At 57.6% G+C, this 16,593-nt stretch overlaps 2 protein-coding genes across 4 annotated transcripts in view; both read left to right on the plus strand.

The window, feature by feature from the left end:
- The window catches only part of CRHR1 (corticotropin releasing hormone receptor 1), a 47,498-nt gene extending 43,957 nt beyond the window's left edge, over positions 1-3,541 (plus strand). The window contains exons 9-13 of one of the 2 annotated variants that reach the window (XM_004432599.3): positions 1,937-2,009; positions 2,251-2,336; positions 2,550-2,685; positions 2,864-2,905; positions 3,350-3,541. In XM_004432599.3, the coding sequence (XP_004432656.1) occupies positions 1,937-2,009; positions 2,251-2,336; positions 2,550-2,685; positions 2,864-2,905; positions 3,350-3,490 (478 nt within the window). In that variant the 3' untranslated portion in view covers positions 3,491-3,541. Of the gene's footprint in view, positions 1-1,936; positions 2,010-2,250; positions 2,337-2,549; positions 2,686-2,863; positions 3,144-3,349 lie in introns of those variants that run through there. The other variant, XM_087441335.1, reaches the window with a different exon arrangement.
- An 8,078-nt stretch (positions 3,542-11,619) lies between these two features.
- SPPL2C (signal peptide peptidase like 2C) lies at positions 11,620-14,268 on the plus strand. Of its 2 annotated transcripts, XM_087440225.1 has the most exons (2): positions 11,620-11,636; positions 12,192-14,268. In XM_087440225.1, exons 1-2 carry the CDS (start codon positions 11,620-11,622, stop codon positions 14,266-14,268), a joined length of 2,094 nt encoding a protein of 697 aa, XP_087296351.1. The 2 variants fall into 2 exon arrangements, with proteins under 2 accessions (XP_087296351.1, XP_004432659.3); XM_004432602.3 differs by lacking the exon at positions 11,620-11,636 and having other exon boundaries at positions 12,205-14,268.
- The last annotated feature ends 2,325 nt before the right edge of the window (positions 14,269-16,593 follow it).

Consider the following 16,593-nt stretch of genomic DNA (forward strand, 5'->3'; position numbering starts at 1 on the left):
TGTCTGTGTTGGGCTTTCACGATAGGCAGAGCTGTGTAAGGGCTACTGGCAGTCTCTGCAGCCAGCCTGCCCAGGTTCTGAATCGTGGCTTCATCATTAGGTAGCTTTATGACCTCAGGCTAGTTTCTGCAGTGTGCCTCAGTTTCCTCATTTGTAAAATGGGCGTCCTAATAATAGTGTCTCCCTCAAAGGATTGTGTGGATGACATGATTTAATATCTGTTAAGCATTTTGAATGGTATCTGGCACATAGTAAATGCTACATAAATGTTTTCTGTTAATATTAAGACTTGATTCAGCAAAAGATTCCACGGATTTAATAGAAATTGGTCCAGACCATCTCAGAGGCTCCTTCCAGCTCTGCACTCGGGAAGTGCCTCATTAAATGGACGAAAGTGTTCCCAGTCACCCCCGAAAACTAGACTTCCGCTGCGGTGGTTCTCAGCCTCGGCTCACGTTAGAATCACCCAGGAAGCTTTAAAAAGTACTGATGCCCGGGCTTGATCTCCGGGGAGTTGGATGTATCTGGTCTGGAGTGTGGTCTGGGCACTGGGATGTTGTTTAACTGCCCAGGTGATTCTGATGTGCAGCTAGGCTTGAGAACCACTGAGAGAGAGGGAGAAAAAGGGACGTGGACAGACGAGGGAGGTGCCAGGATCTTCTCTGCCAAAGTGTTCTCAGGAACCCACTGTCGGAATGGGATTCCAGGCGGCCTCCATCACGGTGACGATTCCTCCCCCCATGTAGAGGGGATCGGGGGCCACCACAACCTCACTGGGCTCGACAAAGAGCCTGGAAAATTATACTCATGTTTATCAGAGTGACTCCTTCCTGACTTGGGCCCAGCTGGCTGTCGCTGCGTTTGCACAGCTGGCGGGGTGGGGCCCCTGTCTGGGAGGGGGACCAGCTGACAGAACTGGGGGCCTGGCAGTGATGCCCAGGATGGTGGCCTGGGCGATGGTGCCTGTGCCTGCAGGTGTGCAGGTGTGAGTGTGTGTACAGGGGGGGAGAGGAAGAACAGGTTTCAAAAAGCTGCCCAGGGTGTGTGTCTATGTGTGTCTCGGAGGGAAAAGGAGCCTGAACTGGAGAAATCAGTCCGTCTGAGCGGCTCGGGTACGCCACCTAGTGGTAAGATGCCAACACTGCAGCAGAAGGGATCCAGGTGTGAGACATCCGGAAAAAGTTGTAGACCCGAGGCCAAGGACTGGACCTGGCCCCATACAGCTTGCGTTTGTTCTGCACAGTGTTTTTTGAAAACTTGAATTTATTGCCAACCTTTAAAAAGTCAAGAGGTTTCATATAAAAATCTCAGTTCTGGTTTATGGAAGCATCATGAGATTAGGCGCTGTGAGTCTGCGTGCCCACTGGGCCATCGTCTCTGCACAAGGACTTGGGACTTCCCCCGTGCCTCCTCCCCACCCACTCCCCAGACCTCTCTAGAGCTTGCTGGAGGGAAATCCAGGGAAATGCACAGCGATTCTGCCTCTCCCGACAGGTGGAACCCGTGGAATCTCTGCCTCGAGGTCGTTCAAGCTGCAGTTAAACAGATTTAGAGATTGCTAGCTGTTGAGTGCCCGCTGTGTGACAAGGCACTGCCTGTGGGCACGCGCCAAAGGCACCGTGGGGACCAAGGGGAGTGGTGGTGTGTAGGGTCGGTGCCTGTTCCACTCACTGGTCTTTCCCACAGTCCCCCTCCTGCCACAATTCCGTGCCTTCAGCTGTACGTCTCATAATAGAGGATGCTGTCCATTCTGCAGATGGGATAACTGAGGCACTGTGATGGGATCAAATGGCTTGACCTTCTGCCAGGGTTGGAATTGGGGCACCCAGAGCCTGGCTTCTGGCCCCAATCCTGCCCTGGCCAAGCACTGCCCCTCCCCATGCCACTGAACTGGACCCAGATGACCCTCTCTTACCTCTCCTCTGTGGCCTTCTAGGTGCTGGTTTGGCAAAAGGCCTGGCGTGTACACCGACTACATCTACCAGGGCCCCATGATCTTGGTCCTCCTGGTAAGAACCTGGGTATCGGACAAGAGAGAGGGGCACAGTGGTGGGGGGGGCGTTAATGCCTCCTGTGGATCCCTTTGCCTCAAGGTGGGGGGTGCAGGGCCAGGATGTGCAAATGCTAATAAGAACATCAGGGGACCAAGACAAGGCCTGAGACGGCTGAGTCCCTGACCTGTTGGCCCACTCCCCCAACATTTTGCACACGTACATGCCCACACCATCCCATTGTGTACTCAAATTGCAGATCAATTTCATCTTCCTTTTCAACATCGTCCGCATCCTCATGACCAAACTTCGGGCGTCCACCACGTCTGAGACCATTCAGTACAGGTAATTGGTCCCGCCTCCTCCACCCATTGGGGCTTCAGAGATCCCGGCCTCTGACCCAGGGTCTCCCCCCAGACCTGGCAGTCCCTCCTGAAACCCCGGCTCCCCTTGTCTCAGACATTCCCGGGACCTGCCACCCCCTCCCCCCAGACCCGGTCCCATTCACCTCCGGGGGTGGGCTGTGACTCTGGGCCTCCCCGCCCCGCCCCACCCCAGGAAGGCTGTGAAGGCCACTCTGGTGCTGCTTCCCCTCCTGGGCATCACTTACATGCTGTTCTTCGTGAACCCCGGGGAGGACGAGGTCTCCCGGATCGTCTTCATCTACTTCAACTCCTTCCTGGAATCCTTCCAGGTACAACCGCCCTCCCCTCACTCCGGCCCTGGTGTCGCCTGCACCTTCTTGGGTGGGGATGCTCCCTGGCAGGAGCCTGCAAGGGCATGAGGCTAGGGGAGGGGCGAGGGGGCAGTTCAGAGGCTGGGTGGGGCCACACCCGCCCCAGACCCCTGACTTGCCTTCTCCCTCCACCCAGGGTTTCTTCGTGTCTGTTTTCTACTGTTTCCTCAACAGCGAGGTAAGGGCCTCGGGCTGGGCTCCGGATGGCAGGAGGCCCGTTGGGACCAGAGATTGTAGCCTTGTCCTGCCCTCCACATTCTGGCTCTCTGCTCCCTGCTCCCAGGTCCCTGTGGGGATGCTGCTGGGAGCCCCAGTGGGTTGAGGGTAGGGGATCTTCACGGCAAAGGCCCTATGGCAGTTTTGTGTGGATTTTAAAGAAGCACCCCTTCCACAGAACACCTGACAAAATTGTCCCAACAGAGATGCAAATCAACAATGTTGACGATGTGAATGTCGCCACCTCCTATGTGGCCCCCATGCACCTCACCCCTGTGTACTACACACCTGTGCATTGCTCACCTGCACAGCTGCTCCCTGCACCGCTGCTTGTGGCAGCCCCAGGGGCGGGAGTGAGGGTCCTGACACCAGGGCTCAGACGTCATGCTCTGCTCTGTGCCCGCAGGTCCGCTCTGCCATCCGCAAGAGGTGGCACCGATGGCAGGACAAGCACTCCATCCGCGCCCGGGTGGCCCGTGCCATGTCCATCCCCACCTCCCCCACCCGCGTCAGCTTTCACAGCATCAAGCAGTCCACGGGCGTCTGAGCCGGAGGGCCGTGGAGTGGCCCCCAAGATCTATGGTTGGGAAGATGATCGCCAGGCTCAGCTGGCCGCCCTGTCTGTGGAGGGACCAGCTCCTTCCTATACCCTGTACCTCCAGGAGCAGCTGGCACTGAGATCGTGGGAGGCCCTCCCCAGCCCCAGGCTGGGCAGGAGTTCTAGGCCTAGGAGAGCAGTCTGGGCCACAGGACAATGGAAAATAACCAATAGTCCTGGGCTGGGCCCCAGGCTTCCTTGCCCCAGGCCCCCCTGGGGAATAGACGGGGCATGGAGTGGAAATGGGGAGCCAGGAAATTCAAAGCAGCACAGGGGTCCCTCCAAGAGGGGTCTGCTCCCAGAGCACAGATTGCAGCCCACCAGAGACCTGGGGCCGTCCTCAGCAACTGTCAGGGGCCACTCGCTGCCCCAGGAGCATCACAGGAAGCTCTTGTGACAGCATCCAGCCACCACGCTGCTGCCCCTGGGCCTGAGCAGTGCCTTCCAGCACCACTGGGAACCGAGGCCACGTTGTCAGAAGCCCTGGCGACGTCATTAGAAATTGGGTGACATCGTCAGACATCAGGCCACATCACTAGAAGCCCTCCCAGGCCACCAGAACTTCCTCTGGCACTGTGGCACAGCCACCAGCAACGTCCTGCCTTGCTGCCTTGCACCCTTGGACCTTTACTGTCCTGCTGGCCACACAGGCTCCCGCTCCTTAACCACCACCAAGACTCTCACCCTGATTCCTGTCACCTCCTGCCCCACATGCGTCCCCTTTGTGAGAAGATGGGGGGTGGGAGAGTGATGGAGTGGCCTGTGAGCAAGAGCCAGGTGGGCCCCAGCCAAAGCCAGCCTCTCTTTGAGGGGGCAGAGAATCCTTGGGGCCATCATGCTGCTGGCTTCAGTGGCCCACCCTCTGGGGCAACCCCTCTGCTGGTCACAGGGAGCCTGTGGCCCCTGGATGGCTCCTCCGGGGCAGCATCATTAGCTAAGTGAAGAAAAGAGAAGGGATGGGGCGCTCGACCCCTCTCTGCCTTCAGTACCTGGGGCAGGATGAGTGGCTCTTGGGGCAGCCAGCCAGCTGATGGCTTACACCCCAGGTGTGGACTGCCCCAGCCCCCACTGGACCTGCCCACACCCAGAGGTATTGGACAGCCAGAGCGGGGCTTTGGGGGTGCAGGGCTGGGAGATGAGGGTGTTAGTGTTGGCTGTAAGGGGGTGGTGATGTAAATAATAATATTTATCTTTTCAACCAGCGTTTGTGGAGGCCTGGACTGTGCCGGGGCTGGGTGGAGAGTGCGCCCCAGAGAATGGAGGCCACTTTCAGTCCTCAGGGCCGCTGTGTGGCCAGCAAACCTGATAGCTCTCACACACCGTCGAGGATGGGGTGCTAGGTGCGCCCCTGAGGGCTGGTAGAGGACTTAGAGGGGCGTGGGTCTGGCTGGCCCGGTGAGTAAGGACAGCTCTGTAGGGGTGAGCTGGAGGGAGGGAAGAGCCAAGGGCCATGGGGGAAGGGTGCAGGGAAAGGACACTGTGGGCGGGGTCACAGCTTGAGCAAAGGTGTGGCAGTGGGGCCAGACAGGAGTGTGTCCCCGCCCCCGGGGAGGAGCTGGGCTGGAAACAGGAAGTAGAGTTAGGAGCTGGGGAGGCTGAAAGGGTTTGAATGCTGTCTTAGCTTGGGATCCGCAGAAGCAGACCTGGGGGCACAGGGAGCCAGTGGGGACGTGAGGCCAGGAAAGGAAGGTGCGAGGAAGGGTGGGCACGCCCACACCTCCACCCCCGTGGGCAGCTGGAGCTTACTCCTGCTGTGGAAGCTTGGGGCCCCGGAGTGGGACACAGGCCTCCGTCATCCCACACGGGGGGGCGAGGGGTATTTATCCACCAACTCTCTTAGTCACAGGGCGAAGGCTGCTCCCGGGGGGCATTAATCCCCCTGCACTGCCAGCGGCCACACGGGCCACGAGGAGGCCAAGAGAGCGCTCAGACACAGCAGCGTGCAGTGGAAACCAGTGTGTGCTGTGTCCACAACTCCACCTCTGGCACACGGGCCCGGGGCCTCCCAGCCTTGCCTCTGGGTCTCTGACCAGGAAGGAGGGCTGCGCCGGTGTGTGTGTGCACACCTGTGCACACAAGAGTGTGCACAGGACATCAAGAACAGACCGAGATGACTGTGGTGCTGGGAGCCCAGAAGCTCCTGCTGAGGGAGGAGAGGTCTGATGCGGGAGGGTCTGGCCCCAGGGAGGAGCTAGGGGTCTCCCTGAAGGCCGTGTGGGGTACCTACTCTGTCAACTCCCCAAGCTCTGTACCCTTAAGTAGAGAGATGGAGGGGGGACAAGCTGAGCAGAGGAAGACAGGAGGAGGGGACCAGGGGGCACCAGGACAGAGATAGGCTGAGAGCTTCTAGAGCAACTGCGGGGTTGGGGAGGAGCCCCATAAAGGGTCCTGGCTGACAGGAGGGACCAGAAGTGACCGATGAGTCTCAAATGGCCACAACTGAGGTATTTTTCTCAACTCGCCTTTCACCCCAGGAAGGAGAAGTGAGAAAGCGAGGCTTTTCCTAGACAGTGTCGGGAGGTGGTGGGGGGCCACCCCAAGGATGGCGAAGCCTGGGAGGGGCTGAGGACTCTGTGAGGGGGTTGCATAGACACAGGGTCTTGAGGGGGCCAAGCTGGGGCACTGCCCCCCTTTCCTGCTGGTGCCGCCTGGTGGCTTTAGCTGATGGGCTCCCTCCAAGCACCTCCTGTGCGCTCAGCACTGCTGGCCCCACGCGAGGGGCAGAGGCGAGCAGCTCCCCAGGACCTACGCTAGCAACCGACTACGAAGCTCAGAGCTGCTGGCCCTGGAAGGTCATCGGAGGAAACCCCTGAGGCCAGGCTGGTGGTCTCAGAGAAGCTGCACGGGGGTCCCTGGGCAGGCAGGGGCTGGTCCAGATGAGCCTCAGAACCCCTTCCATCCAGAGACTGTGAGGGTGGAGGGGCTGCTTCGGAGACAGCTGGGAACATCTAGGCCCCAAAAACATCAGCTCCTCGTGCCACGGGCAGGTGTCCAAGGTTTAACCCTTCCACGGCCGGTGTGTGTTCTGGGCTCCTGTGCCAGGGTCGGGGCAGGCCCCCAGACAGTTTCTGAGGGTCATTCTGCCCTGAGGTTCTACCTGTGGGTGGATGGGTAGGAAGAGGTCTCTTGGGGGTAAGTGGGGGTGTGATGGGCCAACAAACACACATGTCACTACACTGTGGGGACGGGCCCAGGCAGCTGCGGGGTGGGAGTCGCTGTGGGACAGGCCCCTCTCTCAAGCCTGGAGGAAGTTTTCTCCATGCCATGCCCAGAGGCTGCAGTCCCTAAAACTCCCCCGACCTGAGCCCGTTTCTCCTTGGGACCCTCCCTCATGGGCACAGATCAGCTATGGAGGAAAAACCACACTGTGGGTCTTGGTTTTCCAGTTTGAGCTCCCCCCACCTCCCTGAGTGGGACTGCATAGCCCCTGCCCTGGGGTCCTGGGCTTCTTCTCCAGGCCTCCTCAGTCTGCCTGCTGCTGATGGGGCAAACCAGGACTGGGGAGCAAGTCAGATCTGGGAGGGAGGGAGGTTTTGGAATCTAGGTAATAGTACCTTAATTGTGGGCATTTGTAGATTGCTTTGCAATCCCCAAAATCCTTTACAACATTTATCATCGAATTCTCAACTAGCCCACAGAGGGAGGAACCAGCCCATTTTATAACTGAGGAAACTGAGGCCTGGGGACTCCCCTGAGATCAGAGGTCTTCCACCTCCAAGCCCAGGGCTCTTTCCACCCCCTCAGTTGACTGAAGTCATTGGGCTTGGGTTTCCAGAGACCAGGACTGACAAAGCAGCTCTGAGGGGAGGGAGCAGGGAGCAGGCCCCAGGGTTTCAGATTGTCTGTTTGGGGACGTGTCCCAGGCAAAGATGCAACCAGCCCAAAGATGGCCCACCTGGGTGAGAGCAGTGAGGGTTGGGTACGTCCGTCCTGGCTCCCAGCACCTTCTTCCCCACCTTCCCAACATCCTCCACCCCTCTACTCCTTAAAATGATGCTTAGCTGCAAACAGTGCAACCCAGGCCACCAGAAGCCTCTGTGGGTCTCTCAGCACCACACAGGCCCTGCCCAGCTTGTGCAAGGGTGCCCCAGCCTCCAGCTCAGGGGTCTCTCAGGCTCATCTCATCCAGCCCCCTGGCTTCAAACTCAACTGCTCACCCTTGGTCAAAACAGAGGGGGTTGCTTTCAGCATTTCACCAATAGGTATACTGTCATTGAGTGAGTGCTTCCTGGGTGCCAGGCGCTGAAGCCCCTCACATCTCATCTACTCTTCACACCGCCTTATGAGGCTGGTGATGTCATCGCCTTTAACAGATGGGGACAGTGAGGCCCAGGGACGTGCACGCAGGCCAGCCTCACTCAGCCTCCGCGGTGTTTAATCCCTATGCAGCAGGAGTTCTTTATAGGGTCCCCCTCCCTGCCCCGCTGCCCCCCAGTTCCCTCCCTAAGGAAATTCTTTACTTTCCCCAGTTTGTGAACAAACGGCATTCAGAGATGAAGCTAGATTTAGGAGCCTGCAAAGCATGGGGCTCAGGTGGCCCACCCCTGGAACCCAGCCCAGCCCCCAGGCCAGCTGCTGGCTGCCAGCCCCCCAAGATCCCTAGCCCTGTCCCTGCTCCATCTGAGAGCATCGCCTCCTGTTCCCTACCCTCTACAGCCTACCAACCCCTGCAGAGGCTGCTGGGCAGGCTCAGGGTCAGGAGAGGCCTGGACCATGTGTATTTTTGAAAGCTCTCAGCATGTTGGAAAGACCAGTGAGAGTGTCATCATTTGGAGATAACTCCCAAGACCACCTTTGGTCACCAGACTGTCACCCACCCCCTCTGCCCCTCCAGGGGGTCATGGACAGAGGCCTACTGCCCAGCCTCATTGCCCATTGGGCCAAGGCAGGTGGGAGCAGAAGCAAGGGCAGGGGCCATGCACTCAGTGCACCTAAGAGGAGATTGGGAGAGCAGAGCGGGCACCTGACTAGGGTGGGAGGGCGTGGGACTGGCCAGCGTGCTCCTGCCTCTCTTGCCTCCATTACTGGAGTAGTGGGGGAGAAAGCAGACAGCAATCCAGTCCCTTCTCAGCCTTGTACCACCTCTAGACATGCAGCTAGGAAGACACTGGGCCAGGAAGCGGGGGCAGTGGGTGGGCCAGGTGAGCTGGGCACCTTCCCCATCCTTCCTGAGCAGCCATGCTGGGCTGAGACCCACTGCCTGGGGTCTCCTGCCCTCATTGCCCTGAGTGGATGAAGAGAAATGCTCCAGGTGCCACCTAGGTCCCCAAAAGGAAGGCAGAAGCCCTTGGACTGCCCTAGGAGTGATCCTGAGAACCCAGGCCATAGCTAAGGGGGGCAGCAGGAGGGAGCAAAAGCTGCAGTCAGGGGGTGCCCTCAAGGAAAGGGATGGCATCTGGGGGTGTACGGGGTGGGTGCTGCAGAGTCTTGGAACAGAAGGCCTGGGGCGTGGGCCATGGCCCCAGAGGGCATCGGCCACTTGTGTGACTGCACCTGCCGGGGCATCGTGCACAGTGCTGTCAGGGCACCAAGCGGCCACGCAGAAGAGCCCTTCCAGGGCCGGTGGGTCAGGGGTTGGGGGCTGGGGGGCTGGATGGGGAGATCTGAGGAAGCAGCAATTGTACAGACACCCAAAAGCCTTCAGTGAGCTGGGTCCCTGGAAGAGTCTCAGAGGGAATGGGGCCCCAGAGAATTCTTTGAGCCAAGTCCACCAGGAGCCCAAGGGTAGATCAGAGAGGAAGGGCAGGAGCAGGCTCTGCTTGGGGTGCCCATGTTTTCTGAGCCCCAAGTCAGGGCACATGCTGGTCTGATGGCTCCAGAAGAACTAAAACGAGGCCTGTCCTGAGCACACTGCCCCTGGAGGGGACTGGAGCTAGTCCTTGTTTTGTTCTTTTTTAAATTGTGGTAAAATACACATAACATAGAACTTACCATTTCAACCACATTAAAGTGTACAATTCAGTGTCATTAAATACACTAACAACGTTGTGTAACCACCACCACTATCAAGTTACAGAACTTTTTCATCATCCTAATGGAAACCCACACCCATTAAGCGGTCACTGCCCACTCTTCCTTCCCCAGCATCTGGCCACCATGAACCTGCTTTCTGTCTCTATAGATTTGCCTATTCTAGATATTTCATAAAAGTAGAATCATACTATATCTTTCTCGTTTTGTGTCTGGCTTCCTTCACTTAGCGTAATGTTTTCAAGGTTCATCCACACTGTAGCCTGCGTCAGAACTTCATCCGTTTTTATGGCTGGATGATATCGCATTGTGTGAATATACTACACTTTGTATATCCATTCATCAACTGAAGGACATTTAGGTTCTTTCCACCTCTTCTAAGTTATCGTGAATGGTGCTGCTATGAACGTTCATGTACAAGTTTTCATTTGAACACCCATTTTCAGTTCTTTGGGGTATATGCCCAAGAGTGCAATGGCTGGGTCATACGGTATCTCCATGTTTCACTTGCCGAGGAGCCACTAAACTGTTTTCCACCGCAGCTGCACCATTTTACATTCCCGCTAGCAACATATGAGGGTTCCAATTTCTCCATATCCTCGCCAAAACTTGTGATTTCTGTTTTTGGTAATAGCCATCCCAGTGGGTGCGTTTGTCCTTGATTTCTAAAAGACTCGAGACTCCCTGCGTGGAGAGCGGAGCCCTGAGTGATGGTAAAGGCTGAACCTCAGTGGCTGGGGGGCCAGAAAGAGTTTTATTATCACAGCACTCAGGAAGGGGCTGGCATGCCCTGCTGTGCCCAGTGCCTAGGTGCTTGGACACAGAGAGGTGCGCCCAGTCTAGACACCGCTATACTCTGATAAGAACCATGTAAGCCGTCTCCCTTCCCTGACCGCCCCTGACAAATGTGACACTGAAGGGGCAGCTGGGAGCCTCTACCCCTGGGCCTGCCGCCTCTCCCCGCATTGGCTGGGGGTGCGCTCCCCAGTCACTTGTCTTTGTTCCCTAATGCGTTTCTGACAGTTAAGTTGTCCCTGTAATTACCATTTGTAATATAATTAAATGTTAGAGTAATGGATGAAACAGAAGTGCACAAACAAGGAGAGATGTTGTTTCTTATGAAAACTCAGTCAAATGCTTTGAAAGACACAATCTGAGTCATACAAAAAATTAGCTGTCAAATTAGGTGTGGGTGAGACAAATGTAAATAAGCAGGTGGGAGGAGATTGTCCAAGTCTACACGGTTCCACTTGCCAACCACTTGCAAGGTCCTGTCAAGCTCGCCCTCCACTTCAAAGAAGCCACAGCTGGACATTGGAGCTGGTGGCTCATTGGTGTGGATTTCACAAGGCAGGTGACTGCTCCTTAAGGAGAGGCCTTAGGAAAGATCAGTGACTGTATGCTTACTCCTTGGAAGTTAAAATAAAATGTGTTCCTCGCATTGTGTTCTCAAAAATGCTATGTTGGAGTCTTAACCCCTAGTACCTGTAAATGTGACTTTATTTGGAAATAGGGTCTTTGCAGATGTAATCAAGATAAGGTCATTGGATGGGCCCTAATCCACTATGACTGGTGACCTTATAGGAAGACGAGAGACACAGAGACACATGGGGAGAACACCACATGACAACAGAGGCAGAGATTGGAGTGAGGCAGCTGCCAGCCAAGGAGAGCTGGGTCTGGGGACTGCGGCTGGGGCCCATGGAGTGGGCCTCTCTGGGCCTCGGCTTTACTCACCCATGAAATGGGGGTATGTGGGTGAGGTTACTGCTGTAACAGAGGCCCACAATAAGCCAGCGGCTTAAGGAAGTCCACAGTGAGCATCCCACGCCACTGCTCCATGCAGAAACCCAGGGACTGGTTCCTTCACGTCCTTTCTCCCCATCGCTTAGGACAATGTCTTCCTCTCCACAGTCAATGGCCTGCCCATGGCTGACTTGTGAGAAAGGGAAAGAGATGGACGAGGAGCCCCGCAGTCTCTGTCCAGGCCCCTGAGGGGCTCACATCATTTCTGCTCAATTCTTTTGGCAAGAAATGGCCGCGTGGCCATTCCTAACTCCAAGGGAGGCCGGGAACGAAATTCCAGTCATGTGCCGATAGAAAGGGGCATGGGTTCTGAAGGACAGCTTGCAGCCTCAGGCTGGGTGGATATAGTTATATCTCCTTGCAGGAGCGCAATGAGTGTAAATAAAGTATCTGGTACTCAGTAAGTGCTCAGTAAAAGTGTGCAATGTCACTGAGGTCTGGGCTCCCAAGGGCCTTGGAAACTCTGGTCTAACAACCTCATTTCTTTGCAGCTGAAGAAACAGGCACAGAGAGTAGAGGTGTCTGCCCAGGTCACCCAGTGGGTAAGGGGCAAAGTTGGTCCAGAATCCTGTCTGGGATCTTCAACCCCATCCTCCCACCTCTTATTTCGAATTACCTGGTCTCGCCCCACTTGGGGCTGGGCAGAAAGCGGGGACCCAGGGGACCTCTCTACCCGGGTTGGGGGACATGATTCTGAGAGGGACCCTGTGCTCCACAGCAGTGCCCTGGGCCCGGGCTGCACAGCTTTATGACTAGGTAGGTGTGGCCCTGGTTTCCTGGAAGGGAGGGCCAGCTGCTCTGTGACAGAGGGCCACACCCGCCCCGGGGAGGGGAGCTGGGCTGCGAGCAGCTGCTGCGCTGGGATGCAGCATAGGTGCCTGAGGAGGATGGCGTGCCTGGGTTTCCTCCTCCTCCACCTCCTCCTCCTCCTCCTCCTCCTCACCAACACCGTGGCCCGGGGGGAGTACGGCGTGGTCCACGTGGTGTCGGAGAACTGGAGCAAGGACTACTGTGTCCTGTTCAGCTCCAACTATGTCACCCTCCCCCGCGACCTGCACCACGCCCCACTCCTGCCCCTGCATGATGGCACCACAGCACCTTGGTGCCCAGGCGAGGACTCCTTCCACCAGGCCCAGCCCACCTCCCCCAACCAGCGGCCCCTCCGCCAGACCACCGCCATGGTCCTGAGGGGCAACTGCAGCTTCTACACCAAGGGCTGGCTGGCTCAGGGCCAAGGCGCCCATGGGCTGCTCATCGTGAGCCGGGTCAGCGGCCAGCAGTGCTCAGACACCACCCCAGCGTCCCAGGACCCCCGCCAGCCCCTGCCAGACCTCTCCATCCCAGTGGCAGTGCTCCGCTACACCGACATGCTTGACATCTTCAGCCACATCCGCAGTGGCGCCACGGTCCGTGTGGCCTTGTATGCGCCCGCAGAGCCCATCTTTGACTACAACATGGTGGTCATCTTTGTCTTGGCCGTAGGCACCGTGGCCGTGGGTGGCTACTGGGCAGGCCTGACCGAGTCTAACCGGCTGCAGCGGCGCCGAGCCCGAGGAGGAGGGGGGCCAGGCGGACACAACCATCAGCAAGCAGTGGCAGCCCAGCGGGGGCAGGAGGAAGACGAGGATGCCCCAGTGGACTTCACGCCGGCCATGACGGGCGCAGTGGTCACCACGTCCTGCTCCATCATGCTGCTACTCTACTTCTTCTACGACTGCTTTGTCTATGTCATGATCGCCATCTTCGGCCTGGGCGCGGGCACCGGCCTCTACAGCTGTCTGGCACCCCTGGCGTGCCACCTGTCCCTGCAGCAGCACCAGTGGCTCCTGCCTGGCCGCCGGGCCCGTCTGCAGCTGCCTCTGCTGCTGCTGGCCAGCCTGTGCACAGTGGTGACAGTCCTCTGGGTTGCCTACCGCAACGAGGAACGCTGGGCGTGGCTCCTGCAGGACACGCTGGGCATGGCCTACTGCCTCTTCATCCTGCAGCGCGTGCGGCTGCCCACACTCAAGAACTGCGCCTCCTTCCTGCTGGCCCTGCTGGCCTTTGACGTCTTCTTTGTCTTTGTCACGCCCCTCCTCACCAGGACTGGCGAGAGCGTCATGGTGGAGGTGGCCTCGGGCCCCACAGATTCCTTGAGCCATGAGAGGCTGCCCATGGTGCTCAAAGTGCCCCGGCTGAGCTTCTCAGCCCTGACCCTGTGCAACCAGCCCTTCTCCATCCTTGGATTCGGTGACATCGTGGTCCCAGGCTTCCTGGTGGCCTATTGTCACCGCTTCGACGTGCAAATCTGCTCACGCCGGGTCTACTTCATGGCCTGCACGGTGGCCTATGCCGTGGGCCTGCTGGTCACTTTTGTGGCCATGGTCCTCATGCAGATGGGCCAGCCCGCCCTGCTCTACCTGGTGTCCAGCACCCTGCTCACCAGCCTGGCAGTGGCCGCCTGCCGCCAGGAGCTCACCCTCTTCTGGACAGGCCAGGGCAGGGTCAAGATGCCCACTCGGCCTGTGGCAGGGCTCTGTGCTGCCCCTTCTGAGCAGAAGCAGGAGGATGCAACAGATGTCCACACAGCCAGTGGGTTTAAGGGGGCTACCGGCCACTCGTCAGAGGACTTAGACAGCAACCTTGAGGAAGACACGGCTGAGACCGTCACCATATCTGAGGATGAAGCCACTGGTCCAGATAGCCACAGTGATAGCTCCGAAGGCTGGAGTGATGCCAACCTGTACCCTGATGAGCTGCCCCGTGCCTCCCCTGGGGCCTCGGAGGGGCTGATGCCACTAATGCCGATGGCCATGCTGATACCACTGATGCCATTGATGCCACCACCCTCGGAGCTGGGCCATGCCCAGGCCCAGGCCCAGGCCCACGATGTCGACCTGCCCTGGACTGGACTCCACAAAAGGAAAGGCTTGAAGATAAAGAAGAGCATGTCGACCCAGGCCCCCTTGTGACCTGGGGCCCCGGGCCACGTGCCTCTGCAAGGGCACGGAATATCGCAGAGCAAAGCCACGCATGGCAAGAAGAAATCAGGGCATTAAAGATATTCCATATCTACCCAGCAGAGCCTCTTTGTTTGTTAAGACTGTAAGAACTTAGCGACCACGGAATAAGTCCATGCAGGGCCCAGAGGGCCCTTAGGATAGGCACCATCCCCAAATCATCCACAGCGGGAAACAGGCTCAGAGAGGGCACGTGACTTGCACAAAGTTACTCAGCAAGGTCAGGATTTGCTCCCAGGGTTCACTGGGCAGCTACTTGTCCTCTCTCTGCATGCCCAATGACCCCCACAAGCCAGAGTCACAGTTCCTTAGTCTGGCAGACAGGCCCCATCCCTGCAGCCCAACCACAGCCTCATTGCCCATCTTTTCCTCATGCTCAAGTCCAACTGAACCATTACTGCTCCTTGATCACACCACATCCTCTCCCTCTCGCTTTGCACACCCTGTTCCCTCTGGCCAAGACGCCTTTCCCATCCCAGACAGAAATTCCCCAACCCAGCTCCCTGGCTCACTAAAACATTCCTAAGCATCCTTCAAGCAGCCGCTGACACCCATCCTTCCCTGCTCAAGGTGTCCTAGACAGCAGCACCAAGCCCAGCGCATTCCTGCACTCATCCACCTGTTCCATCTGCAGACACTGAGTGTGCACCTGCTGTGTGCACTGCCCTGTGCTGGGCACCGAGGGAGGCTGCTGTCTAGCTGGGGGACAAGTTGCGGTGGAGAACAGGCAAGAAAACTTGAGAATCATCTCATGGAGGAGGATGGAGGGGTTAGAGCTGGAGTGGAAGAATTTAGGAGACCACAGCTCTGGTTCCCTCACTGCCTCCGGGTAATGGACAAGTCTCTTAACTTCTTTGGGCCTCAGTAGTCTCATCTTCAAAATGGGACTTATAATACCACATCCACCCGGAGGCAGGGGCATGGACAAGATGGCCTCTTGAGGACCCAAGTTTTTTAGGATGTATGGCGTGTTTATATGTTGCTTTAGCAGTGTAAACAAATGCTGGGGTGAGGGAAGGCTTCCTGGAGGAGGTGTGTTGGAGGTGAGGAAATCACATCCTGAGAGGCAGTGTGGTACAGCGGTTAGGGTTCCAGAGCCGGCTGTCTACCGGAAATTCCAGCTCTACCAATGACTCGAAGTGTGCCATTGGGCAAGTGACTTAACCCCTCACTGCCTCAGTTTCCTCATCTGTAAAATGGGATATTAACGGGACCTGTAGGTATTGTAAGAGAGTTTGGGGAGGTTTGAACGAGTTGGCTCATGTAAGGTGACTGACACCAGGCCCTGCGTGCAGGACCAGCTGTATGAGTGTTCACTCTGTTGATACTACTCCCCTTCATGAAAGCCCTTCAGAATCAAATCCATCTCCTGCGAGGACTTCCATCCCTCCTCCCCTCCACACCCGGCATTCCTGCCCCAACAACCATGAGCAAGCGAGCACACACAGGACCGCACCACAGGGCCCTCGCAAGTGCTGGTTCCTCTACCTGGAACTTTCCGCTCCTCCCGCCCCCAGAATTGGCCTGGCTGCCTCCTTCTCCTTCCAGCCCCAGCTCAGATGCCCCCTCCTCGGGGAGGCCCTCCTTGAGGGCCCTTTCTGAAGTAGCCCTGGCCGCAATCATGTTACCGTATACCCTGTTCACTAGTCTTCTCATCTCCCCCCAGTCGAGTGTCAGCTTCATGAGGCAGGGACCTCTGTCCTGTTCACCTGTGTACTTCCAGGGCCCAGAACAGGGCCTGGTGTAGGAGGGGCTTGATTTGTATTTGTTGGAGGAATGAATGAATGAATGAATGAGGAGTTGATCCAGCCTGAAGTGTAGAGGAAAAGGAGATACCATGAGGGAAGGCCCCACTGCCCAGGTCACCTCCCTGAGTTCCTGCAGGGCCTTGGTCAGTGCAGAGATAGACCGTGAGGGGTCTGGTTGGGCTCTGGAGTGGGGAGTAAGGGGACCATTGGGGGTGTAGGTAACGAGCGTCTCAAAGAAAGCCCCACTCGCTGGACCCCTCAGCACATGGCACCTGAAGGCCCAGCTGGACAAGGGCAGAGTGAGGAACCCGAGCCAAGACACTGACCGGAGGTGTTGGCAGCCCCTCCCCCTGGAGCCAGCGGCCATCTGGCCTGGACAGAGGGGCCTCTGCAGGCCCTGGCTCGTCCCCAGCCAGGGCGGCCTCCCATTGCTGACCTGCGTCACTGGGCCTGCCAGGGCTGGGCTACACCCCTCCGCCAGGCCCAAGGGGAGGGGCTGGACAGAGCCAAGGCCTCTCGGTCCCCTCAC

The sequence above is a fragment of the Ceratotherium simum genome, chromosome 16, assembly GCF_057802395.1.
Source record: "Ceratotherium simum simum isolate JZ-2026a chromosome 16, ASM5780239v1, whole genome shotgun sequence".
NCBI lineage: Eukaryota > Metazoa > Chordata > Mammalia > Perissodactyla > Rhinocerotidae > Ceratotherium > Ceratotherium simum.